Genomic DNA, 27,129 nt, shown 5'->3' on the forward strand with positions numbered 1-27,129 from the left:
CAGAATTCAGAATCCGGAAGTAAGTTTAAAAATTCTACATCCTCTTGAATAATTAGTGGGACTAACCAAGCACCCACATTGCAATCTTTGAATCTTTGTTGGTTGTGGAAATGGCAATTTTAGAATAGTTGTATTCTTTCTACAACTAAGAATATATTTCTAAATTATGTTATAATTTAATAATTAAGAGATGATATACTGTTTAGTAGAGGAAAATGATAACCTAGTAGAATTAAGGCAATTGAAGATGCTGTTTTGTGAAATACAGCTCCTTGAAAAAAATTACTTAAACTTTGCTCTTTTAAAAACCATGACAATGTGAGACAAATTGAAGCAAAACTAATTAGGATGCTTCTACTATTGAAATGTAATGTAGTTTAGAATATTCTAGAATGAATTATTTTAAATATATAAGTGTAATTAACATCAGAGTTTAAACTAGCTTTTTAAAATTTATCTTGTAGCAACAGATTAAATACTGTACAGGCAAATATCAACCAGTTAAGCAATACAAGTTTGTGTCAGTAGAGGGCATACATTCATTCTAAGAACAATCATTAAAATAGTCTAATGAAGCCTACTACAGTATAAAAATCTAGTTCTTACCAATCTGTCTCATTCAGATAGCAAAGCCATGAACAGGACAAGTTATCTTTCTCTAAAAAGTGAAATGGATAGGAATTTTAGTCTTCATTCTTTCAGAAATGCAAACTTATTTTAATGTTTGTCAGTTTCACCTGGCCACAGATGTCCAAGCTTTGAAAAGAATTTCATTGTTAGTTTTGAGTTGACATTTTTCCTTGAAGCAAAGCCGTACTGCGATCTACTGTCTCATTTCAGTTTGTTTCACCAAACTAGCTTTTGTGAAAAATGTAACTGCTGAGCAAAAGATTAAGGTATTTTGTTTCTGTTGCACAAAACACAAAGTGGATATGCTTTTTTTTTTTTTACAAACTCCTAAAAATAGTTTGAATAAAGAAAATTGGTGTTATGACAAAAACTGTAAAGATGAATTAGCTTAAATACTGATGACTTATCATAATATACATTTTCAGGCGTTAATCCAATTATGCCTTTCAATACTATTTGTTCAATTCAAACTTTAGTTCTGGAAGAAGTATAAGAAATTTAAAGATGCCTATTCTATATCAGCCTCTTCTGATAATTTACATATTTTCCATTTTACTGAGATGTACAATATTTCCTTTTAAAATTCCATTAAGACATTTTCTCTAACAATTGCACACCTGTATATAAAAAAATATTCTGAACGGGATCTTTTTTGGTGATGAATTTCCATTTTTCTTCATTGTTAATGCACACCCTGCCTTTTAATGTCTCTTTGCTAAAGAGTATAGCATTTTCACAGAACCCTTGCTGATCATTATACAGATCCATGCAAAAAGTTTAGGCAGTCCTCTTCCAACTTACTTTTTGAATCTGCAAATAAATAGTATGCTTATTTTGATTAGCAGAAATAGTTAATGTTTAAATTTATACTATCTAAAGGTTGATATATGTTCTGTTGCTTGGAAATTCAGTGAAACATACAATTTTACCTGAGGTGCCTAAATTTTAGTATGCAAGTATAAATGTGAACCAGAATGGATGAATCCTCAACAAATATACCAAATTTTTCTCTTAGCAGAGTCATCCATGGGATTAAGGGCTCCCTTAGAAACTAAACTGAAAGTCTTAATTAAATCATTTATTTTTAGTGGGATTTTATTTTTCAGTACACAGTCTATTGCAATATTCAGTCCTGAAAGTTCATCTCATACATGCACTCTGATACTAACAGTATAAAACTCAGATTTGGTAGCATGAAGTAGATTGATAATGAAGCTAGGAGAGTTGGAATTATGATTTCTCTGCCAAATTTTTAACAGTGGACTAATATTTTACTATTACTACCAGATAGCATAAAGATAATTTTTCTTAAAAGGAAATGAATAATGAATACATATATCACCAAACTGATTTTTAATGGGGTAGAAAGGGGATATTAAATATGCAAGGATGATATTAATACATTTAAATTGGGTTTCTTCCATTGCCCTAGCCTTAGTCCTGAGGTTTTGCACACTGGCAGCAGTCTGTACATACATTTATTATTATACCAGTATAGTAGTTCCCAGGATTAGGTTCAATTTTACACTTCACAAAGAAAGACTGCTCCCACTGATGAAAACTTTTTTTATACTGCTAATAGTCAACCAGCCAACTCCAGCATGCACTTGAGAAATTTAATTATTCCCACTTCAACAATTTCAATTGCACACATACCCCCAAAACAAAAGAAGTTCCATAAGCAATATTTCCTAAATTTAGGCCATACTGATATGTTCCAGTTATCTTCTGAAAGAAGACCAAAATTACATGGTGGTGAAAATTACAAAACAATATTGCTGAAAACAGGATTCCATTACCATTTATAAAAAAATTGAAACACTGTAATCAAAAGCTAGGTTTTATTTGAGCTGTCTGAATGTACAATGATTAGCAGGATTTTTAAAACAGAAATAATTCCAGAGTAAAGCTTAGGGCCAGGCTTGACACTGAATTAATCCAATGTTAAACAAAAGGACAAACACAAGCAAACATAGTAAAGATTAACATTCAAGATTTAACTTAAATCTAAACAGTTTTCACCTACAAGACTTCTTTAAATTGTTTACTCTATTTTCTGGAATAATGCATATATCTGTCATTACCTTGTACCCACACTTCCAAATGTGGAGGCTCAACTACCCAAGAGTAATAGGGTCAGTTTGAGGTAGTGTGCAGTATTAAACCAGACAATTACATCAATTTACTTGCAAACTATAGCATCCAATTGGGCAGCATATCAGTGATCCTTATAGTTACCCAGCTTGACACAGCACAAAAGTGAATATATTAGTGTAAAGAGTTTTTTTAAAACCACCAATTCCATAATAAAGATGGCAAAGCTTTTTTCACTAATGGCTTTTATCTCTGGGTTCTGCTGAAATTACCACGACTGAATCAGTAATAATGAAGAACCAGAAACAAATTCGATCTGGAACTGTCAGTATTGCCTTAAACACCTGCCAAATTCTTAAAGTCTCTTTTTGCGGTGGGGGAAGGCAATTTGCCACCCTTCTCTTTTTCTAAAAATTACTGTACAAAATATGCTTTAGAAGTACAATTTTACTAGTAAATAAAATTGACATATTGTTTCTTAATAGTATGCTTGTGTCCTATTAGATGGAATCATATTTCTCCCACCCCATAAGAGCCAGTACGCATCAAAATATATAATTCAGATTACTTAAAAGTCATCACTGATTTGTTTTGGTAAAGTAAAACATATGCTTATTTAATATGGATGGAATGGACGGAAGTATAGTGTTTACATCTTTGACATTAAGTTGCCACATCCCAAGGCAGTACTTATCTCTTTACTGCTAATAAATAAATGCACAACTTTGCCCATATACTTCTCCTACATGTATGCAGATGATTGTGAGACAGACAGCTATAGCTGTAAATTACTGTTTATAATAGCCACTAGGGGAAAACTCATTATCTAACAACCAAATCATACAGAATGGCAAATTCTATTCTATATTCTTTGTAAGTACAATCTGAAATGTAGGGCAACATAATAATATAAATCAGCTTGTTACTGATACATACAGTTGCAAACACCGTATTGTGAAATGGCAAGTTGTCTGCACCAGTACACAACAGTAATTCATATATTCATCAATCCCAATCTACATCTTTGGCTGGTAGATAGTCAGTTTTGTCACTATTTATTCCACTGTTCTAAGAAAGGATATATGAAACAGTATTGATATTAAATTGAACTTTACTGGAGCAACTTTTAATTTGAATTATTAAGCATTTTAGAGAAAAGATGTAGTATTTTTAATCTGAAAGTCAAAAAGTTAAACTACCAAAAAGTAATTGATTTTCTTTTTAGGATCAATGTTGAAGCTCAAATCATTTGAGATTTTATTGATTTTGGAATATACCCAATGAAGTCATTAAGTCTATGGGACTAATAACTAAAACTGAATCCAATTGCTAGTGCATCACTCTTAACTGGAGAAGGTATGTATTTTTAAATATATCAATAACAGATTTCCTTTAAACTATACTGGTAAAACAGCATCTCAAACAAAGAACTGGTTGCTAATTTTCTTGGATTCAATCTCTGCATGATCAAATTGCCATGGGATACAAAGACTTCATGAAGGTTGGCTTAGGCATATTAAACATATTAAAATTAATTGAAATATTATTTTTAAATGGTATGGATTGAATCATTACATTTCCTAGATCTAACACTGTAACTGACAAACATTTGCTAGCTATTGTGACAACTCACAGTTTGCCTTATATATTTAATATATTAACTCCTTCATTTATAAAATCAAAAAAGCAATTTAATCAGAAGCCACAATGGCTTGCTCAAAATGGGAGCATACACTTGTCAAATGTCTTCTATCCCCTAAGTGGATGCTATAAGTAGTAAAGCTCTGGCAACAAGAAATCGATCTAGGTTTTAGGAATCATTAGATTTTAGCAAGATGTTTTAGTCACATCAGAAATTGTGCTCTCTTACTGTATTCACAGAGAAAGAACTAATCAGGAACAGTTTATGTTTTGCACAAACACTTCAGAATTGTAGAATTTTTCTTAAGAGTTAAACACATCAGAATCTAAGCATTTACAATACATCATACAATATTCTCAGACAATCACAAGAATAAGCAGAATAGGTTAACTACATAAGGCTTTAAAATTAGAAACACAGTGTGTATTTGAATATTATTTTGCTTACAAGTCAGGCTATATTTTAATTTTATTCAAGCAAAAATGTATTCTAGGGAAAGGCAGCTTATTTTATGATGAGTTGTCAACATTTGTTTTACTGTAGAGGAGTACATTAGTAAACTTTTCATAATAATTGAAACAATTCTATATTGTAAAACATTCAAATCAAAGTGTCAACTTAGTCTGTAAGTTTGTATGTTTGTCTATATAAAAACTCAAATCAAGATTAGATTTTTTGGAAGATTTTTACATGATTATTTTAAAATAGCTGTATATAAAGTTCCTTAGATTACTTGCCGATATCGGTTCCTTATTTTGTTTCTATTGGCCTTATTAATAGAGCAGTGCTTTGAAAACAGCATTTTTGGCCATTAATCAGTTAAGAAAAGAAAAACATTGAGAAGAAGACAAGGTAATAAAATACTTATTTTGATTTGCTCCCTATAATAAGGCCTGTAAAATTCAAGTGGTTGTCTTCATTCTTTTTTATTCCTTCAAATGCAATGGCTATTTGTATTTTATAACTGCTTCAATTATACCTGTGCAACAGAACATGTCACATTTTGAGATGTTTTAAAAATATTGTATATAAACTTGTTTGGGATATGCTAAAGCATTTGGCAACACGTTTACAGCATCAGAATTTACATAATTAAAATTTTACTTCCTTCTAAGACTTTTGTACATCTTAAAAAGATTTGCAAATTGACTTATGTACATAAGAAAACTTGCACAAAATATATAAACTACACAGGTTTTGTTCCATCATCTACAATTCCAGTTAATACTGGCATTAAAACCTTCATTAATTATGTTTACAAATCATTTTACCTGTACATTTATGAAGGCAACTGACCTGATTTGAAAACAAAACCATCAGGTTTCATGTTGTAGCTATTAAGATCTGGAGTTCAGCAATGAATTTCAACAAGTAACTAAACAAAACAGTTTACAAATTCACCAGTTCCTGTGATACAAACTGTTTTAATCTTTCAAGATACTGTACGTAAAGTTCCACATCATTATGTCCTGCCCCTTCAAGCCACAATGGTTCCACAGGTCTTTGGCAACGCTCAAATAATGCTAGGCCATGTGAAAAGTCAATCACTTCATCTTCAGTCCCATGGATTATTAACACCGGAGAAGTTATTTTAGATATCTTGTCAATACTACAGAAACACAGAAGAAAAAAATAACATAGTAGAAAATTCCACAGATGTCTTACATGCATAAATGGTTAAAATGAATATTTACCATGCTTTATTAACAGGGTGCCATTAGAAGTTTATTTGGTGGAGATATTCAAAACCAGGTCACACAAATTCACGTATAAATTAAAAAAATTTGTGGGGGAATACAGGATTGGTATCCTGCTGTGTATATATAGCAGAATTCTACTGTTACTGAAAAAACTATAAAGTGAGTTTTTTCTAAGGGGAAGTTACCCCGTAGTTTCCCAACACCACCTCCGTGTTTCAAAGAATAAGACAATATTTTACAGCAATACATTAATGATGCTGAAGACTTGAGGAAGATGGAAGCACTACATGGATGGAGGCTACAATAGTTGTTAAGTGTGAGGACCAGTCATAACCACTTATATCTGTGTCATTGTAACTTCAAACAATCTTTAAACAAATGCTATAAGTCAAGGACTACCTGTGTGCAGATGGGCAGGCCTTATTGCAACCCATAGAGTTTGTTTAATGTTTATCTGATATATAGGAGCATTAAAGTAAAAAAAAGGCCAGTTACCCAAAACAGGTTTATTTAATGATTTTTCTTTTGACATTCAAGCAAAAAAAGAGTATATGGATGACATAACTAATTTCTAACTACATTTTTTTAAAAAAACACAGTAGCTTACTTTGGGAATGCATCAAAACAGTATGTCTTCTTTATGTCGGGAAAAGCTACTCTCATTCCTGAGGTCAGAGGAGAATGAAGAATTACAGCAGCACTTTCATAACGAGCAGCAAGATCCACAGATGGCACAGTTCCTATGCTCTGGCCATATATAATCACATTTTCAGGGCGAATTCCATATCTGAAAAAGTAGTTTTTTAATGTAATTTCAAAGTTATGAAATATGATATAAAATAAAAAAAATTACAAAAATGAAAGTGATGAAATATGCTATGAATAAAGTAAATATACAAGCGCAAGTAAAATAGTGAAATTATGTACCTTACAGAATGTAAAAAATAAATCATTTTATTCCCTTCATGAAGGGTAAAAAGTTTAATAAGTACAAAAAATTATATTAAGGCAAATACTTTTAAGTGAAATGTACCAAGAATATTATACTTTTAAGACTAAAAAAATAGTCATTAGTATGTTTTTTTAAATAGTGTCTAAAGATGAGCTTATACAAATGGCATTCCACGTTTGACAGATACTCGTCATCTCAGATGGCTGTTCAATGTCTATATTGCTTTCTAAAACACATAGCACATGGAATTTATTAATCCAATTACATTTTTCTAAACTGATTTTACATACACAAACAGAATCACCTCATTCTTTCTGGTGAGAGGAATGTATGATGCTCCTTTTTTGCTGAATGACAACTTCCGTTTTATGCCAACTAGAATGCCAGTCAGGAAGCCAAACAAGCAATGAGCAAGCAGTACTTCAATATTTAGAGCTGTGTTTTCCAAAGTTGGCAACTTCTAGGTGTGTGGAGTACTACCAGAATTCTCATCAGCTGTCATCTGCCTGAGTAATTCTGTGATGTTACATTTACACAACTAGAAATTTCAGTTCAATTCAAGCACACTGATTTAGAGCATCAGCAACCCTCCTCCCACCCCTATCTTAGAACATGTGCAAAAAGTATACTAGTAACTGCACAATTTCTAATTAAGAAATATTAGGAAGTATTCTGATCAAGGAACTACTCAAAAGTATAAAAGGTCCTAGAGATCATACAATTCTCAACTTCTGTCACCTGACTAAAAAGACATTTAAAATGCATTTGCTGTTACTAACATCTGCTTTAAAAACAAATAAGCATACAAGGTATGGTCAAATTTTAAATTATTATTTATCCCTACTCCATCATAAAATCACAACAGACACTGACCTACTAATTTATAAGTATTTAGGCAAGGATCTGGTTTATCTTGTTTCAACTAGAGGTCCTAATAATTACGTAGGGCTCAAGACTTACATAGAATCCTGTACACAGTCAAAAAAATCAAGGGGATTATTTAGTTAACATATGCAAGTTTGTAAGGACAAATAAACAAATCCCTCTTTCTATATAAATTTCCAAGTAATTAAACCATTAAAACATAAAGAGTGACTGTGCCTTAAAATGCAAAAATATTTTTGAAAAACTTAGGAATGATGAAGACAGAAATGTGTTGGAAACATCAGCTAGCCTCAATTAAATTGCATATTTTTTAAAGACTAAGAAATTAGTTTGTTAAAAAAATACATCATGCCTAGTAACAACAATAAAAGATAACCCACTACTAACTGGAGCAAACAGTAACTGCTCTTGATAAACAGAAGTGTGACAACAGCTTGTTCACAAATATTGTTCCTCTCCACCCACAACAAGAATGAAAAATACAGTGCAACCATCCACAAAGATATTGCTGAAACTGCATGTGTGGTTTAACCAGAAATATTCAGGCAAGTAGTGCATACACTGAGTTAAAAAAAAACAGCAACAGCTGCTGCTTCTACTATAATCAGCGAGGAAAGGATGGCACAGGTGCCGTTGGGAAGGATATAGGAAAGCAAAGGAATTAAGAAAAATTTGAAATGTATTTTTTTCAACATAAAAATGAACAGAGTAAAAAGATAAGAAGGCTTAGATATTATCTGTGAGGTAGCCAGATTTAAAAAAAAGTATGTCAAAAAATATCCTTAAATATGTCTCCAAATATGCATATTAGAATGACTGCCTAAAACTTTCATTCTTAATATTCAAGCTACAGAAGAGCCACAATAGGTAGGTTAATACTAAGCCATTATTTTAAATTAATTGTTGCTCTAGTGACACAGTTCATATAGCAAGCCATATAACATGGTTTACAAATCAAAATGGATTACTGTAATACAGCTACACCTAAATAAACTACATGATGGCTTAGAACAGGGCTATCAAGCCTGCAGGTCAGACACATCACATGCTGGCCACGCCCAAGCCCAGTTAGCGAAGGGGGGGAATCACGATATGTCACATGACAATGCAAGTGTGACACCCCTGGTGTAGAATGATGGGAACTTAAACAATGCTTTAGTATAAGAAAGCACTCGATGTAGAATCCCTATCACACTAAATCAGCTTGATTCCAATCATTTATTTTCTGAAGATATGAATTAATCTGAAGTACTGGTTCAATTAGCACCTCTCACTTGATTTTCCTTGTCAATGGAAAATAAATCAATATTAATACTTTACTAACCTACACTTTATACCTTATTGATCTGAACTGCATTGTCACAATATAAACAAAAGCATTATTTATCATGAATTAGTAACATGTCCCTTATTTTACTTAGTGAATTTAAAAAAAGACAATATGAACAGATATTTTTAATGTAAAATCTCTCAAAGGCCTGGGCAAACCAGGGCGAGTAGAATCCAATTTCCTCACATCTTATTTTTTACAAGTCTCTAATAAAGCTTCCCTGAGGATTGAAAGAATCTGAATAACACTGGCAGGGGAAAATGTGAGCACGGTTACAGTCACTGTGGCATACAGCCACTAACTGTTATCTTTCTCCTCAGTCCCCATACCACAATTGGTCCATTCTGCAGACTTTTCCCAATGCTCAGATAAACTTTTTCAGGAGGGCTTCTGCTAGGCCTATTATGCACACAGTCAAATTCACTATGAGAATAAACAAAAATTCTACTAACTTTGTAAAATAATATAACTCTATTTACCTTGTTCTAAGAGCTACCCAAGCAGCATCAATGTCAGCATACAAATTCTTCTCTGTTGGTTTTCCAGAACTTGCTCCATATCCAGAATAATCATATGAAAATATGTTGCAATTAATCCGTGAACCAAGTCCTATGTAAAAGCTGCTCATCTGACCTAAATCAACAGCATTCCCATGCGAGAAAAGTAAAGTATACTTGGCGTTAGGGGAACAACGCACAAACATACAGGCAATCCTGTTACCTTTGCTGGTTCTAGTCATGAAACATTCAATAGCATCTTTTTCTCTAGAAGAGTATTGCCAGTCTGCTCGATCAGAAAGATGTAGAGTCCAACGACTCCCACTTTCATCACACATGAGTGTATAGGTGGGATCTGGGGGCAAAAATGCCAGTTTGGAAGCTATTTTTCCTGGACATGGTGGGCAACAGAATAGGCAGCAGAGTTCACTAAATGAAAGGTTGTTCATCCTCCAATCTGAAATAAAAGGGAAAGGATGTTACCTTCTAGTAGGAATTCTTCAACAACAACAACAATAATAATAATCATTTCAAATACTAATATACCAGGAATTTTAGAAAAGGTAAAAAGGAGTGAATCAAATTCATGACACATTTTCAGTAAAACATTGAACTTTTACATAAAATACCAATATTATATAAATAACATCATAGGGCTTTCAAATCAAAATTTTGATTAAGAAGGAATTAGTGTTCTAAGAAAAAAATGGTAATGGTAAACTCATTACCTTTTGTTTCTGAAGTGGAACATTAAATAATACCATCAGGAATGTTATTCAGCTTTCCACTTAAAATAATAGCTCAGTTATAGATCAACACAACACTGAGTTATTTAGAAACCACTTGTAAGTTGTAATCAATTTAGGCATAACAAAGCAATGATTAATGCAGCAGATATGACATTCATAATCAACTGAAATTTTGAGTGTATTTTTTCCATAAATAACCAATATATTGCAAAGCATACAAAAAGATTTACAAAATATAACAATGGTCAGACAGCCAACATTGAATATGGTGTAACCATCCCAACAATCCTAGTTGTCATACATATTATGGCATAAAATACATACTTTAAATACATTTATACAGCTATACATTTCTATGATATTTCCCAGTTTTGGTCATCCGTTCTGCCATCCCTATTCTCTTTTGATTTTAGATCCTTCCTTTTTTCCCACCATTGACAGAATTTATCCCATAATTTATAATACTCTATCTTGTCTTTGTCTTTCATTTTCCAGGTTAGTTTATCCATCTCAGCTCATGTCCATATCTTTTTATTACGTCATTTTCACCAGGAATTTCTTTGTTTTTCTACTTGGGCAAAGGCTAACCTTGCTGCCCTAATCACATGAATTATTAAATAGATCTCCTCTTTATTATATTTTTCTGTTATAATTCCAAGTAGGAAAAAATCTGGTTTGAATTCTATTTTATGACCTAGCATCTCCTCAAGCCATTTCTGGATTCTCTACCAAAACTCCTTTGTTTTCCTACATTTCCACCATATGTCATAATATGATCCATATTCTTTGATATCTTTCCAGCAGTTGAGTGATGTGTTTGGGTACATTTTAGGAGCAATTTTCTGGTGTGGAAGGTGCCACCTATAAAATATTTTATATAAGTTTTCCTTATCCAATGTGGCTAGTGTTATTTTTTTTCTTCTTTCCCATAAAGTTTCCCAATTATCCAAATTAATACAGTAGCCAAATTTTTTTGCTCATGTCAACATCGTTTCTTTTACCTGCTTTTCCACCAGCTTAAAATCCAGTAAGTATATATAAATTTTCCTTCTCAATTTATCCTCTCATCCAAGTAATATTTTATCCAATATCGTAGGTTGTCTACTAATCCCCCATTATTTCACATCTTGGCCATTCCTTGGACTTGTAAATAAGCCCACCATTCCAATTCCACCCCTTGGTCTTTCAATTCCTATCTTGATTTTAATCCTCCTGCCTCATTTATGATCTCTTGCTATGTAATGGCGTTCACTTGGCTAAAAAAATTCGGGTGTACTTAAGGCTTCAAGTGTATATAGCCAAACTGGGGTTTCTATGTATGTTTGTGGTTTGATTTTGTTTCAGACCAAAAGTAATGCCTGTCTAATCTGGTGTCGCTGTGGGCTTCGTGTCTGCCATACCATAAAAAGGCATGTCAGCCTAGTTGTAAATTATGTCCTTCCAATGCTAACAATCTTCTATTTTTTAATATTATCCAATCTTTTACCCAAGTTAAAGATGCTGCCTGATAGTATATTTCCCAATCTGGGAGACCAAAACACCCTCTTTCTTTGGCATCTTGCAATAATTTTAATTTAATCCTAGGTTTTTTTCTTTTTTCTTTAGTTTTAATTTAACTTCTTTAAAATCTTTATGTTGTTAATTCTTTAATAAGTTCAAACAGGGAAAAATGTTTTTTTTTTCAAAACAGCACTTGACAAAAGGTTTTTAGTGAAGATTTAAGCATATAATTGCTACTAGCAAAACAATTCTTCTAGCCACTACAAATTATTACATTCATTTAAAAAATGTAACAGATAATAGAATATATACAAGTATTCATTTGTTAATAACCATTTATTCAGCTACTGGTCTAAGTTACAAAAACACCGACACAGAGACTTATGGCCAGTCCTCAAAGTTGCAGCCATTGCAGTGTCCCTATGATGAGTGACATGCTTGAAGTCACACCTCACAGTCACATTGTGCTTAAAGAATGCACAATTTTCTTAAGAACCACAATTGGAACTGCTGTCATAGTTGCTGTGGTCACATGATTTTCAACTTTGCAAACCACGTTGTTTAGTGGCCAAGTTCCTTGTCCCAATTATGGTTATTAATAGAGGACTGTTTGATTATATATTATAATTTATATGATCACTCATTCATCTCAGTGACTGAGTGGCTTACAAAAATAAAAACCCAATATCACACTATAAAACAATACCCTCCACACGTACCCTGGCAACAACAATCAATCAGATAAGTCACTTGATGGGGTCCATCCCACTCTGCATTCCTCAGGCCCATTGATGAAATCAGGGCTTCAGGGCTTTGCAAGAGTTTCAAAATGGAGGCCAATCTTATCTCCCCAGGGATGATGCCCCAAAGGGAGCCACCATGAGGAAGGCCCTTCTAGATTCCACCAGATGTACCTCCTTAGTAGAGGGCCCCTGCAACATTCCCTGCCTCCCCTCTCTAACTGTGAAAAAACTGTCCTTCATGAAGAGAGCCTGGCTCCAAACCATGTAGGGCTTTAAAAGTAACAATCGGCACCTTGAATTGTATCAAAAAGCAAGTCAACAGCCAATAAAGCTCCAGCAGGAGAGGCGACACATACACACATATGTGTCTGCACGAAACCATGCAAAACCAGGCTGTCTCATTTTGAACCAATTGGACCTTCCAGATACTTTTCAAGGGCAGCCCCATGTAGAAGGCACTGTAATAGTCAAGGTAGGTGATGATTAAGGCATAAGTGACTGAGAACCCTCTGCATGTGTGCAGACAAAAAGCCATATTGGGCAGGAAAAAGAACCTGGGTTCTCCTCTAATATTGATTACCCAACGATAACCTTGATTGAGCGGCCAAGAGTTTTTAAGCCACTGCCTCCACCTAAGGAAGTGCTGTTTGGCTAAGTAATACAAAAGTTGCTGAAATACCAGGTGAAAAACAATACGCCAAAATATAGAAGCCAAGTATTTTATATAATTACAACAGCACACCACATTTGTTTACTTTTTACTAGTACCTTATGCATTTTAAATAAATTAAATCGTAACTTTAAATCACAGTGTTACCATGCTTGAACCATACTTTTTAATATCTAATTTTCCTGAATCCACCAGCAAAAGAAGAGTTACAGACAGGGTTACTATGCCGAATCCAAACACTTTTGTCTGTTTTATATATGAATACTGACTACTTATTGTTTTCAAAATGTCTGGCTTCACACATAACTTTAGGTACCAGGGTGGATTCTTCTTTTGTTTTGTTTGGCATTTAATTGGCTTTAGTTTGATTCTGTTTCCACTATGGGATTGTAACTTCTGTTGTATTTTTATTGTTGTTCTTGTAGTAAATTTTAAAACCTTATTTATTAATAGCAGTGGTATCTTAAAATACAACACTGCATCGAACACTCTATTCTAACCAGAACACACTCTACCAAGAATGCTATGATCTTCCTTAATAATAAAGCTTTTGATTAAGCATTTTTTTTTTAAAAAAATTATGCTGCGCATTTATTTCCCCTCCTTGAAAAACAAGAACCCCAGGAATTAAACAAAACTGAACATAACTGATGTGTCTAATTCTTGTGTCTGGTTTCTTTGAAAAAGTAAATTGGATGCACAATAAATCTATTTCTCAGAAGTCTAAATACATTTTATTACAGAACTAGCAATGGTACTACACAGTAACAAATATCACACAAAATATATCACAAGACTGCAAAACAAATTTACAGACAAAACAGAAATTTAGATAGAAATAGGAACTTTCATTTTTGAAAAAGGAATTTATTTAGTTTTAGACAAATGAATTTTAACTAAGATAATTCAAGCTAAGTTTTACTGAAAAGTGATAAAATTGGTACTTTCTAAAAAATGTATGCTATGTTCCATAACTATTTTGAACAATAAAGTCTATGGGATTGCTGCTTGGTAGAGTTGTATTCTAGCAATTCTTGCTCTACTAGATTGCTAAATAACTTAAGATATTAAATTTGTTTTCCTCTATTGAGCTACTTACAAATTTAACACATGTGCAATATGCTGTATTAAATATGAGCTGGTGTAACACCTTTGCATAACAAGCAATCTGATAGCAGCACCCATGATGCTAATACTACTTCCTTTAGAAGTGTGACTAAGAAGATATATTGAAGCAAGCTATGCTGTGGCCCATTTTCACTATGCAGTTAGCTCAGCAATATGCATGCTTAAAAATAGAAGCTAATATTTTCAATATAGAATTCAGAGACATTTCTGCACTACAGGTTAAGTGAAAAAAGACTATTTCATTAAATACATCTTTTTTCACAGCCCTTTCCATTTATAAGAGTGACTTCCATTTGAATGTTTGATAGAACCTGAGCAAATCTATCTTGCAACTCAATTCCCCAAATCATATTCTTTTTAGCTCAACAGGGTTAACTCCAATGTATGCATAAGATGATAGCAGATGGATCTTTCATGAATTTTAAGCGCATTCAAAAAAAAAAAAAAAAAGATGAGGACTCGTTCTAGATTTTTCAGCCTTCAAATCAGCAGATAATGTTTTCTGATATTCCAGCCACAATAGCGAAAGACTAATTGTTGCTTTGAAATTACAAAACATTTGCTTAAATTTTATTCCTCAGATTCTAAACAGACCTATGTCATGAATCAGAGAATGTGAAATGAGTATACACAAAGGCCCTGACCTTACTCTGACATATCATATCCTGACAACCCCAACCTTTTCCCTTAGTCATGTGATATGGCTTTAGCCTATGAGTGAAACAAACAAGTCATCACAAAGGCTATCAATATAAAAGTGATGCAAAACAAAAAGTACAGGTACTCCTCAAGCTATGACCACAATTGAGCCCAAAATTTTCATTGCTAAGCGAGTTTTGCTCCATTTTATGACCTTTTTGCCACAATTAAATGAATCACTGCAGTTAAGTGATTATTACGGCCATTAGTGAATCTGGATTGTTGGAAGCCAGCTTGAAAGGTTACAAATGGTGACCACATGTCATAAATACATGCCAGTTGCCAACCACCCAAATTTTGACCAGGGAGATGCGGCAATGTTCATAAGGGTGAAAACCAGTCGTAAGTCATTTTTGCAGTGCTGTTGTAACCTTGAATGAGGACTAAATGTGTCTCTAATTTTAACACTGATATTTTACCAGTCTTTCAAGAAGACACAGGAAAGTCCTTTATTTTATTTGCAAAGAATGACAGTACTGTATAGCCACATAATTCCTTTTTAACAATATTCTGCAACAGAAGCAGTATATTTTCAAGTGCAGCAGCTCCACTATTCCTCACTACAATGTCCACTGCAACAATGAAGGATGCGGAGTTGCACTTTTGCAGCTTATTTACCAATTGGCCTATATTTAACAGTTTTTCATATTCCTGCTTGAAAATAAGTCTGTCTAGTAGCAAACAACTTGTTAGCTTATTCTACAATAACCAGTCATAGCATTTTATATATGGGTATTTTTTGCCCTGCTATTTTCCCAATATAGGAAGAAATAGGATGCCTTTTTCCATTTATTAATTTTGAAAATCAAGGAAGAACTAATGCCAGTAAGAGTGTAACTGTCACTTCTCTCCTAGTAGTATCATACAAATTCAGATATATACTATTCTATTTAGCTGGTGAAACATACTTTTAATTAAACTATATAATGAGTATGTCACATTTAATGAAAGCTTCTGCACACTGAACATTTATTACCCTTATATGTCTGCCAAACTGGAAAGACTGAAAGTAGCTTACATTAAAAACTCAATGAAAACAACCAGAATGCAAAAGGTATTTTAAAAAATTAAATGACACCATTGGAAAATACATTTAAAAAGTTTCAATCACCATATAACATGATTACAAACACTGCATCCTATGGCCTGCTCAGTCACTTTTTTGTGCCTTTTAAAGTAGAACCAGCTTTGTGCCAAATATTTAGGAAGAGCAACAACAGAGAAGGTACACAACTGGATCCCACAAGATGTCATTATTTTACTGAAAGGAACCCTATCTACTTAGTCAGAACCTATTAAATGGGAAAGGGCATTTAGAGGAAAGTAATTCCATAGATAGCCAGACCCAGATAACACTCTGTAGTCAAGGGTAGGTAATTAATTTTTCCAAGGGGCCGCATAAGAAATGGGACTGTTGTGGAGGGCTGAACCAAATAGGGCTGTGAAGGTATACAAGCATGCATGCACCCAAATACATCAATTGAAAAAAAAAGCAATTGCCTTCAAAATAAAAGCAATGCAATTGTATTGTGAGCATGGCATACACTTACATTTGATTTCTAATTTCCAATTAACCTCACATGGGCCAGATAGGAACAACCAGAAGATTGGCCCAAGGCCATAATATGCCCAGGTCTGTTATAGATAATACTTTGAATTGTACATGCTTTTCTTAGTTAAGCTTCAGGGAACTTTCATGAAACTTGGTTTAGTCAGGACCATTTTTGTTGTTCAAACCTTATTTGTGGAAAAGAAATATTTTGGCATAGTATGTTGTGAAAGGGAAATATCTTGATATTGTATTTTTCATTTTTTCACAAATAACTTTCTGCAAACAATGTACCAGAACCTGGGCATGTTGAAAGTTCTTTAATAAATAATAAAGCTAGCACAGCTAACTTGAATATTTTGCACTATTTCCTCTTAGCTATTCTTCCTTAGAATGCAACGAACAATATGGACTGTTAGGGTCATGGCAAACAGTTTGCCAAGAATATGCATTCAAAACTAGAGGTAAAATATGAATTTGTTCCAAGTTTGGAGTTGGTAATGTACATATTTTTATTTGAGCAACATTAATTTTAGACATTATATTTTAAAGGATGTGTGTTTGGATGATTATATGCTATCAAACACACAGGATAAGCTACCAGAAGAAGCTTGACTACATTATCCTGACAAAATGTGAAGCTACATCTCTATGATCGCTTGATTTTCTAGAAATAAATTTTTAACCAATAGACCCTCCCCCCCAAAGAATTTAAACAGAATAACTTAAGAGTTTCAATTAAACCCATTTAATTAAACATGCAAAAGAAATACATGACAGCACTGTTAAAAACAAAAACACAATCTACCCTTTCATAATAACAGAAATCCCATCCTGTAGGTATGTTAGCCATTCCAAACAGGTCTCTTTACACCTTCAAAAGGCTAAGGGTTAGGAAATCTTTAGGATCTCAATAAGAATCAGAAACCCACTTGTTTATATTAGTTTTAGCCAAGAATATAAGCCTCCGACAAAAGTCTTTAAAAGAACACAGTATAATGCTTCCAAGAAATTCTCAACCAAAAAGACGAAAATCCAAGCAGGGTCGCAGGAGTGGGGCGAGGCTCGTGGGAAGAAAAGCTTTGTTCAGAAACACAGCCAGTACTACTTGGCGCTTTTCTATCCCCTAGAACAGTACATGCCTTTCATCCTCCCTCTCTCTCTCTCCTCGTCTCCCAAAGCTGCCTCGCATACAAAAGAAGGACGAGCACAGCGCAGGTCATTCTCTCCACCAAGACCCAGAGAGTTTTCTCCTCCTCTCCCGAGGACACACACCATTCAACCAGCCCAGAGCTCGCCTCGATTCCTCGGCCTGCTGATCACGGCCAGGCGAGCCACCCACCCACCCCCTCCGCCCCGTTATCTAGGCCGCAGCGCTGCTCACACCGGGAGACGAGGCGAAGCTCTTGTCCACAGTACCTTCGCGGGCAGCCGAAGGAACTCAAGGGCCCCCGTCCTGGCGCCGCACTGGGAAGCCGGTGTATTGCAGAGGAGAGAAGGGAAGGGGGAAGAAATGAAAGGGGGGGAGAGAGATGGAGGGCAATTGCGCGCGCATACGGAGGAGGGCGCTACCCACTCCACGCGGGACAGATATTGGGGGCCCAGCAGAGGAGCTCCGGTTCTCAAGAGCTCTCCCGGCGTCCTCGTCCTTATCCTGCCCGAGGGACCGCAGGCGGCCTTAATTATACCTTAGACAAGCAACCCTCCCCTCCTCTTACTTCGGCCATGACTGCTGGCGAGACCCCCGAGGCCACTATCTTCGCCCCCCCCCCACACCCCCAATTCCTTAAACCGAGGCGACAAAGAGGGCGCTCACCTCCGGACTCGCGTCCGCAGAGACCGCACGGCCGCGTCCAATTGCCTAGCAGAGCGGCGGGCGCGCCTCGGCGCTCGCTCCCGCCTCGCACACAGCGCTCGACCCGTTCCGGCCCAGGCTCTTGGGAGCGGCGCCGTTCGAAAGCCGAAGGATTCAGTTAAGCCGAGCAACCGCCCAAGGCTCCAATGCCGGGCGACGGCCTAAAGCGCCGGCTCGAGTTCCTCCCTTCCTCTCCTCAGCGGCACCCAAACCTCAGGCGGGTGGGGGGAGAGGAACCCCGAAGCTAGAGCGCGGCAGAAGCTCTGGTGCACGTTCCGTGAGAGGAAAAAAAAACAAACCCAACCCGCCTCACGGGGACCTAAACAGAAAAAAGCAAGAGGGAGAAGCTGAGGTATAGACCCCTGCCTAGCGAGGCGAGGGGCGGGACTTAAAGCCTCTCTGACCGGTAGCCTTCGAGAGCCGACCAATAAAATTACGTCTCTCGGCTGCGTGCTCTTGTCAGATTTCCTGGTAGGAAGGCGGGATCTTCCTCATTGAAGCCAATCGCAGCCGCTCTGCCGTTCGAGGTAACCTGAGGCGCTGCAACAAACCTCTTGGCCGGATGTGAGGAGCCGGTTTGCTTCCGGGCGAGGGAGAGAAGAATGGAAGATGAGCTCCCAGAAAGGGAACGTGTCCCGGACGCGAGCTCAACGGCATCAGAACGCTCAAGGCTTCCGGAATGACAAGTACGACTCCAGCGCCCAACGAAAGGTATGAGGCCGGGCTTCAGGAGGTTCCCACCACCACCGTCCCTTTCGGTCTCAGAGCGGCAAGATCTTTTTGTGGGTCGATCGAATCTCTTGGATCCCGACTCGTCCGCAAACCCCAAGCTCGGGGGTGGGGGCAGCTTGTGGCAACTTTATGACCTGTGGACTTCAACTCCCAGCATTCCTGAGCCGGCAGGACCACAGGGCGTAAAGTTGTCATAGTTACCCACCCCTGCCCAAACTAGTTTAAACCAGGGGTCTCCAACCTTGGCAAAGCTGGCTGAGGAATTCTGGGAGTTGAAGTCCACAAGTCTTAAGTTGCCAAGGTGGGAGACCCCTGGTTTAAACAGTAAGGGGTTTCCCCTCTCTAGGCGGCCTGCAAAAGAACTTGGGAGTTTCAGCACTTTTTGAAAATAAGTAGGAGGTTTTCGTGCAGTTACTTAAGAGTGTGTGTGTGCCTTCAACAGCTGCTAGAAATCTTTTGTCGCACCTGGCCATTTTCTGTTTGTTTTAGAGTACACATACCTTCATTAAAATGGTCTGGCTGAGAAAAAAGGGTAAGGCTGAGAAAGCAGCAGTTTTTTTGAATACACTTTAAAAACTTATTACTGTAACCACCACTTAAGGTAATATGCCAGAGTTAAAGAAAGATGCTGCATTAAATCAAGCTTAGGGTAGAAGTTGGGCGTGGTTGGTAGAATGGTGACCCTTAATAATTTATACTATGCAGAAAATGGGAGGAAGTTGTTTCGCTTAAAAATCGAGTTATGAGCTTACTTAAGCCGCTAATTGTCCATCCTTTAGAAAGGAATCAAAACATACTAAATTAGTACACATCAATGAAATAACCACCTTTGCAAAATCATAATTGTAAAATTTGTTTAGCAAATCAGATCAACTTACTATAATGATAAAGGGATAAAAACAATGTCAGATTCAGCCTGGATTAGTCAGATTTAAGCAGCATTAAAATCAAAGGTGCACTCATGATTTAACCCCTGGTACATTTGAAAGGACATAGGTTCAGTGGATATAATCTGGGCCTCATCCAATATCAACTCATAATGGCAGAACAGTATAAATACGATAATTATTATCAAATTAAAATTGAATGGCCTGTAGAAGCCTGGAACAATAAGAAAGTTTATATTAGGAAGAATATTGTGTAAAAAAAGTTCAAATCCTAGAGATAAGTGCTTAAAATTTCAGGCATAAAATGTTACTTTTCTAAGTAATATTTGTGGGGGGAAAACACAAATATGACAATAGAATCTGTACAAATTAAACTAAATAGCTGGAATAGCTAAATTCATTTGCAAGTGTTAGTTACTGTATTTTTAAATTAAATCTCTCAAAGCCAATGACTACTTACTGTATATTTCTTACTAGCATCTAATTCTAGGCAATTTTTAGTTTAAGAGGGAAAGATAAATATTTTTACTTTTATGTTTTAGGCCTGAGAAATATAACTTTCTTATCATTCTTGTGAATTAATGCAATTCTTAGACACACTCAATTTTAATCAGAAATGAGGAGGTTGGAGTGTCAATCTTTTTTTAAAATCTTACTGGTTTTCAGTAGAAATCGAAGAATAAAAAATGACTATAAAATCCCAGGTAGCAGCATTTGAATGACCTTATTTGGGCAGAGAAATCAGAATTGGTTCTTTCTTGTATAAGAGATGACAGGGAAATTTGTGGGCTCTTGGCTAGAATAGGAAGTAGAAGACTATCCTAGAAGAAAATGCAAATTGGTTCTGTTTTATTGTAAGGCAGTTGTTTTTGTGTGTGTAGAACTGCCAGGAGTCTGGCTCAGCTCAAGAGCATCATTACCTGTTGCACAAGAAGAGGCTGAAAATGTAATGTGAGGTTAGATTAGATAGTAAAGTCACCTTCAAGGTGGTTACACAAAGGAGTATGGCTGTGAATCCAGCCTTCATATTTGTTGTTACATTAACAAGCACCCTGACAATATATACATCACTGTTAAAGGAAACAAACTGGATCCAGAAGAATTAGAATATAGATGCCACAAAGAATAGAATAGGCTTTATTGGCCAAGTGTGATTGGACACACAAGGAATTTATCTTGGTGCAAATACTCTCAGTATACATAAAAGAAAAGATACATTCATCAAGAATCATAAGGTACAACACTTAATGATAGTCTTAGGGTACAATAAGCAATCAAATCATACTAGGAAACAGTCAATATAAATCGTAAGGACACAAGTGACAGTCGTACATTCACAAGTGGGAAGGGATGGGTGAATAAGGAGTGATGAGAAGATTAACAGTAATAGTTGTGCAGACTTTGTAACAGTGTTGAGGGAGTTATTTGTTTAGCAGAGTGATGGCTTTCGGGGAAAAACTCCTTGTGTCTAGTTGTTCTGGTGTGCAGTGCTCTATAGCGTCGTTTTGAGGGAAGGAGTTGAAACAGTTTATGTCCGAGATGTGAGGGGTCTGTAAATATTTTCACAACTCTCTTTTTGACTTCTGCAGTATGCAGGTCCTCGATTGAAGGCAGGTTGGTGGTAATTCTTTTCCTGCAGTCCTAATTATCCTCTGAAGTCTGTGTCTATGTGTGTTGCAGAACCAACCCAGATCATTATAGAGGTGCAGATGATAGCCTCAATAAAGCACATATATATATATGCATGTGTATTCCATTTCAGTATATGGACACGTATAATTGCTTTTGTTCCAACTAGAAATAAAGTTATTTGCTTTCCCATCCTGCTATCCTGAGCAGAGGACTTTTTAAAGCCTAATTGGATTGGTTTATTCTGTATTTAGAATGAAAATGATTAACTGAAATGAATGAGGGCGTGCATAACTAGGATGTGTACAACTGCCATATCAGGAATCTGTTACACATTCCCTTAAAATATTGTGCAATGTAACTGTTGCTACTAGATGAAAATTGGTTTTATTGTTACAAATTAACTGTCTTTTTCCATCAGGGCAAACACCTGCCTATTACCAAATTCTGCTTTCCATTTCCAATAGACTAAATGCCTATAGGACAGGGGTCTTCAAACTTGACAGCTTTAAGACTTGTGGACTTCAATTCCCAGAATTCCTCCTCCAGTCATGTTAGCTCAGGAATTCTGGGAGTTGAAGTCCACAAGTCTTAAACTTGCCAAGTTTGAAGACCCTTGCTATAGGACAGTGATGGCGAATCTTATTGTTGTGGTGTGCCACACGCACCCACAATGCAATGCACCCCTGTGTATGCCTGTGCAACTCCCCCTGACCTGGACTGCACATATGCATGCCTCCCAGCTGATTTTCGGCCCATTTGAGGCTGTTTTCGCCCTCCCGGGGGCTCCAGGGAAGCCTCTGCAGCCTTTGGAGGCCGAAAAATGGGCCCGTTTCGGCACTTCTGGTTTTGGCACTTCCAGTATTTCCGGAAGGCCCATTTTTTGGCCTCCAGAGGCTGCAGAGGCTTCCCTTGAGCCCCCGGGAGCACGAAAAAGACCTCAGACTGGCCGAAAATCAGCTGGGAGGTACACGCATGTGCAGTGCAGGTAAGTTTGGCTGGAGCTCATGTGCCTGCACAAATGGCTCTGTGTGCCACCTGTGGCAAGTGTGCCATAGGTTCGCCACCACGGCTATAGGAAGTCTGAAAACAAGTTATGAGTTCAAGAACCATCTGCTGCTGATCCATAATAACTAGAATATACCACATGCTTTTGATTTTGGAAGCAGTAAAGATTATTTCTGTAAACTTTGATGAGTCAGTCTAATCATTTTAAAGCTGCTGTATTTCCTGATAGGCAGTTTCAATTGTGTGATGTCAGAATTATATGTTTATTTATCCTGCATCTGACATCATTTAGCTTCCTTGGATGATTCTGAAGTCATCTATTTATACTAAAATAGCAAATATGTTATTGTATTTTCATTTTGTATAATTTATAAAGCTGTATTACATTCTGCAAATGATAGAAGAATATAGGTGTTACGTTATTGATGCCCACTTGCATGTAATTTGCTGATCTTGAAAGTTAAAGTCCATTAAAAGATCTTCTGTCCCTTTTTCCAAAAATGCTTTATTTGAGCAATAATATAGTAGCCAATAATATTGTGTTTTTTCTGTTTATTATTCAATCATTGTCCACTACTGCATACAAATGGCATGATCGCTGCACTTTAGAGAAACAAATATTTGTGCACTGGAAACAATAGTCCAGCTTGCTCATACTCCTAAACAGTACTAATACTGGAAGAGCCAGTTTTAGCTTTGTGTTTAACAAGTAACAAAGGTGGAGCGTCATAACCTATGGCAAATAAAATAGGTAGTTTAATTAAAGAACAAATGTATACCTAAGCACAATTCAAAGATAGCTGTAGGCTAATGTATAAATAATTCTTCATTCAGCTTTATTGCATTGGATCTTCAGTCCTTAAAAAAACAATTGATTTGTGCACTGGAAGCATTTAAAGGAAATGTTTGTATTGTTTTTACGTTGTATAATTATAAAAAGGCATTGAAACCTATCTAGAAATCTCAAAGAAAATGTAGTCACTGATACGGAACAAACATTTTAAAAGATAAAGAGGAGAGTCATTGTGAAATATACTTTATATGCCACAGTTGGCCTATTTAAATTTCAGTTTCCTCCTATGAGTCAATGATATGGCACAACCATGCCCTGCTATAATGCTTACTTTTAAATTTTCTATTCTTTCACCTTCCTAATGATAGAATTCACACATTTTTCCTCATGTATTTGCAGTGGGTTTTTTTCTGTGGCAAATAGTTGCAAATAATAGTTCAAGAAGGGCATGGCTTACCAAGAATTATGGCTATCTTGTAAAAATTCCTGACCATCTGTTGTTCAAAACTGGTGTGTACTAAATGATACAGTGTTAGAAACACAAACTGATGTGTGATTATTTAAGTTCTTAATTATTCTGTTTCTCCATATGTTTGCATATTTTAGTGGTTAAACCATTTCAACTCAGCCCAAATTTGTGTCACTTTTACTCTTAAGGGCTACTGTACAGGGAACAGAGTAGGAGAATAGTAAGATATTGATCTGATACTATGGATGCATTTGTGTAGAAAAAATTTTCATGCCTGCTTAGTGTTACCAGTCCAAACTAGATCAGACCCAACTGGTAATAATACAAGTAAGTATTTAGACTATAGTATACATAATCTGGAATACTATCTTGAATTCCTGTCTCATGTATCTTAAACTGGAGTTTAGGTGAAACTTGATATCATATTAGTTGATTTCCTTTCCCAGAGGGTCTTTATGTCCCTTATTTCTACATCCCCTTAGGTCTGCTTTGAAACATGGTAACACTACAGAATATATTTTGCGAATGAATGGGAAACTACTTGGAGAAAGAAATGCTTGCTTCTTCAAATTCCATTGGAGAAATTACTTTCATAAATAGAAACATGACTTGGATATTATCCTTTCTGTCCTACTAAGGAACTGGAGTATGACTTCTGTTGGATTCTCATGTGATAGTCAGATGTTTTGAAAATAGCCTTATGCAGACTTCCGGTTTGGGCTTCTTCGGCGACAGACTGAAATCCGCAATCGTGTGCGGTTTCAATCCATGCTTGCTGCTGGAGCGCCCCGATCCTTTGGATTCGGGGCTGAAGCCACCCCATAGATGTAGCAAAGAGGGGGGAGACTGCCAGCTGAGTCGAGGGGAGCCACATCTCTCCTCCTCGGCTGGCCATTATTCCCTTTCCCGAAGGCGGTTGCAGCAGTGGTCAGAAATGGCCACCTCACAAAGGGGAACAAGTTTGGACAAGTTTGAGCAGGAGGGAAGACAAAGGGGAGAGCTTGACAGACCAGGCTAAGCAGAGATAACATCTATGCAAGGTACCCTGAACTAAAATTATTAAGAGTGTTATTCCTAAAAGAAGATTTGTAAAGCGGCGGAGAAGAGAGGGAAAAGGAAAAAAAGATTTTGTTTCTTTCTCACATGGACACTTGCAATTGGCTTTGAATACTAAAAAGAAGAGATTTAAGTAATACATTTGTGTTAATTTACTTTGACGCTAACAGGCAATTTTAAGCTGAAATTAAAGTCTCAAAGGGAAAATAAAGACTTTCTGGGTATTCTAAAGCCTTCAAAAGGAGGAAAGTGGAGGAAAAAAGAAAGGGTGGACTTGGAAACAACATAGAGTGCCACCTGGAAATAAAAAGAATTTACTGTGAAATTTTAACAAGACTTCCAAAGGATATATTGTAACTGAACCTTTTTTACAAGATAACGGAGCCCCCGGAAAGGGAAAGGGAAAAAAAGAAGCAAGAAGAAATAGTTTTGGATTATTTGGTGATTTTTGGAACTTTGGGTGTTGGATTTTTAGTGGTTTGAATTAAAATTAATCGGGTGGTTGTTTAAAAGTGCTTAAAATGGCAGTACTCCTTGAGCAATTAAAAATGGAACTTAAAAAAATGAAAGATGAGTTGCAAGAGGGAGGGGGATTCTTTGGCTTCACACTTCAATTCTTAGAAATGGAGATTTTGAACTATGAAAAACAAGAAGTGCTTGAAGAACAAAAAGGGCTGGACAAAGAAGAAGCCATCTTTAACGATCAAACAATTCAATGTGGGGTAAAATGGAAAAAGGGGGAAGGCAGTTAAAAATTCAAGATCAGAGGAAACAACTAAAAAAAAGAATAGTCTGAAAAGTAAATATAACATTAGGAAGAAGCAGAAGAGAGGATTACAGAGGGGAGAATCAGAGAGAGGGGGGGACAAAAAGGGTGGTGAGAAAAAGAGGGGAAAGATAAAAAGGAAAAGAAGCTATAAGGGACAGAAACAGGAAATAAAGAAATGGGAAGCGTACAAGGATTAAAGGTATTAGCCTATTTAAAAGACATAAAGATAATGGTTAAAATATAAATTAAAAGAGAGGATTCTACAAGGGTACAAGAGATAGTGTTATATTGGAAATAGTAACGAGCTAGAAAATATGAAACATAGGTGATTAAAGTGAAAGACAAAACTGGTATTGTTATGTAATGGAATGCTTGCTAATAATTAAATGAAATAAAGAGAGAAAGGGAATAAAAGTAAAAGAAGGGAATAAGAGGAAGGAATGAAAATACTTTAATTGTTTTGAATGATTTATAAAATACAATTGAAAAGAAATGTAAAAGATTTATAATGGAATCAATATCAGTTGTCAGGATGAATTTGAATAGAATAACCATTTTATTCATTATTGTTATATAATTTTTCTTTTTTTAGAATTTAGTGTGTATTTTTAAGGGAAAGTACCAAGCGGAATTCGGTTGATAAAGAGTTATATGATATAATATAGATATTAGAAACTGAATGTTATAATTGTATAAGGTATAAATTAAATGTTTAATGAGATTTGAAAGGATAACAATTATAAGATATAAAGGTGACACACTCTACTTGGTAATCATAGGGGAAACCTTGCTTTTCAATGCCTGGAAGGGGAGGGAATTGTTTTTTTTCTTTTCCCTTTTGGGATGATGATGGAAAAAGAATGTATGAAATTGTAAACAGGACAGACAACAGTACAAATATAATGACTAGATATAGAAATTTAGAAAAGATATGTAATTGAATAAGAAAGGAATGAGATAATCATAAATAAGGTTGCGGAAAGTAAGGGAAGGGAAAAATTATTGAGAAATTGATCAAATAGTGACAAGATATGAAACTGAATACAAAGATGAATATGTAACTGAGATAATGTCTGTATGGAGATGCGATAACCTGGAATCATGCTGCTCTCAAAAAAGATATTTTATTTGTATTATGTTTTGTGAAAACCCAAATAAAACTT

General features: G+C 35.8%; 2 protein-coding genes across 2 annotated transcripts in view; one reads left to right on the top strand and one right to left on the bottom strand.

Annotated features, from left to right (window-relative positions):
• Positions 1–2,454: 2,454 nt before the first annotated feature.
• On the bottom strand, positions 2,455–19,024 carry ABHD17B (abhydrolase domain containing 17B, depalmitoylase). The gene is made up of 4 exons (XM_026675287.2): positions 18,585–19,024; positions 9,713–10,187; positions 6,674–6,853; positions 2,455–5,975 (listed from the first exon to the last, which is right to left on the bottom strand). The coding sequence occupies exons 2-4, from the start codon at positions 10,177–10,179 to the stop codon at positions 5,756–5,758; spliced, it is 867 nt and encodes a 288-aa protein (XP_026531072.1). The 5' UTR covers positions 10,180–10,187; positions 18,585–19,024; the 3' UTR covers positions 2,455–5,755.
• Positions 19,025–19,197: 173 nt separating this feature from the next.
• Positions 19,198–27,129, top strand: part of C2H9orf85 (chromosome 2 C9orf85 homolog) — a 31,428-nt gene continuing 23,496 nt past the window's right edge. Inside the window, exon 1 of the mRNA XM_026675305.2 lies at positions 19,198–19,334. Within this exon, the coding sequence (XP_026531090.2) occupies positions 19,233–19,334 (102 nt within the window). The 5' untranslated portion in view covers positions 19,198–19,232. The remainder of the gene's footprint in view (positions 19,335–27,129) is intronic.

This window comes from Notechis scutatus, chromosome 2, assembly GCF_049901735.1.
Source record: "Notechis scutatus isolate UNSWTSFEM ecotype Mainland chromosome 2, rNotScu1.2, whole genome shotgun sequence".
Taxonomy (NCBI): domain Eukaryota; kingdom Metazoa; phylum Chordata; class Lepidosauria; order Squamata; family Elapidae; genus Notechis; species Notechis scutatus.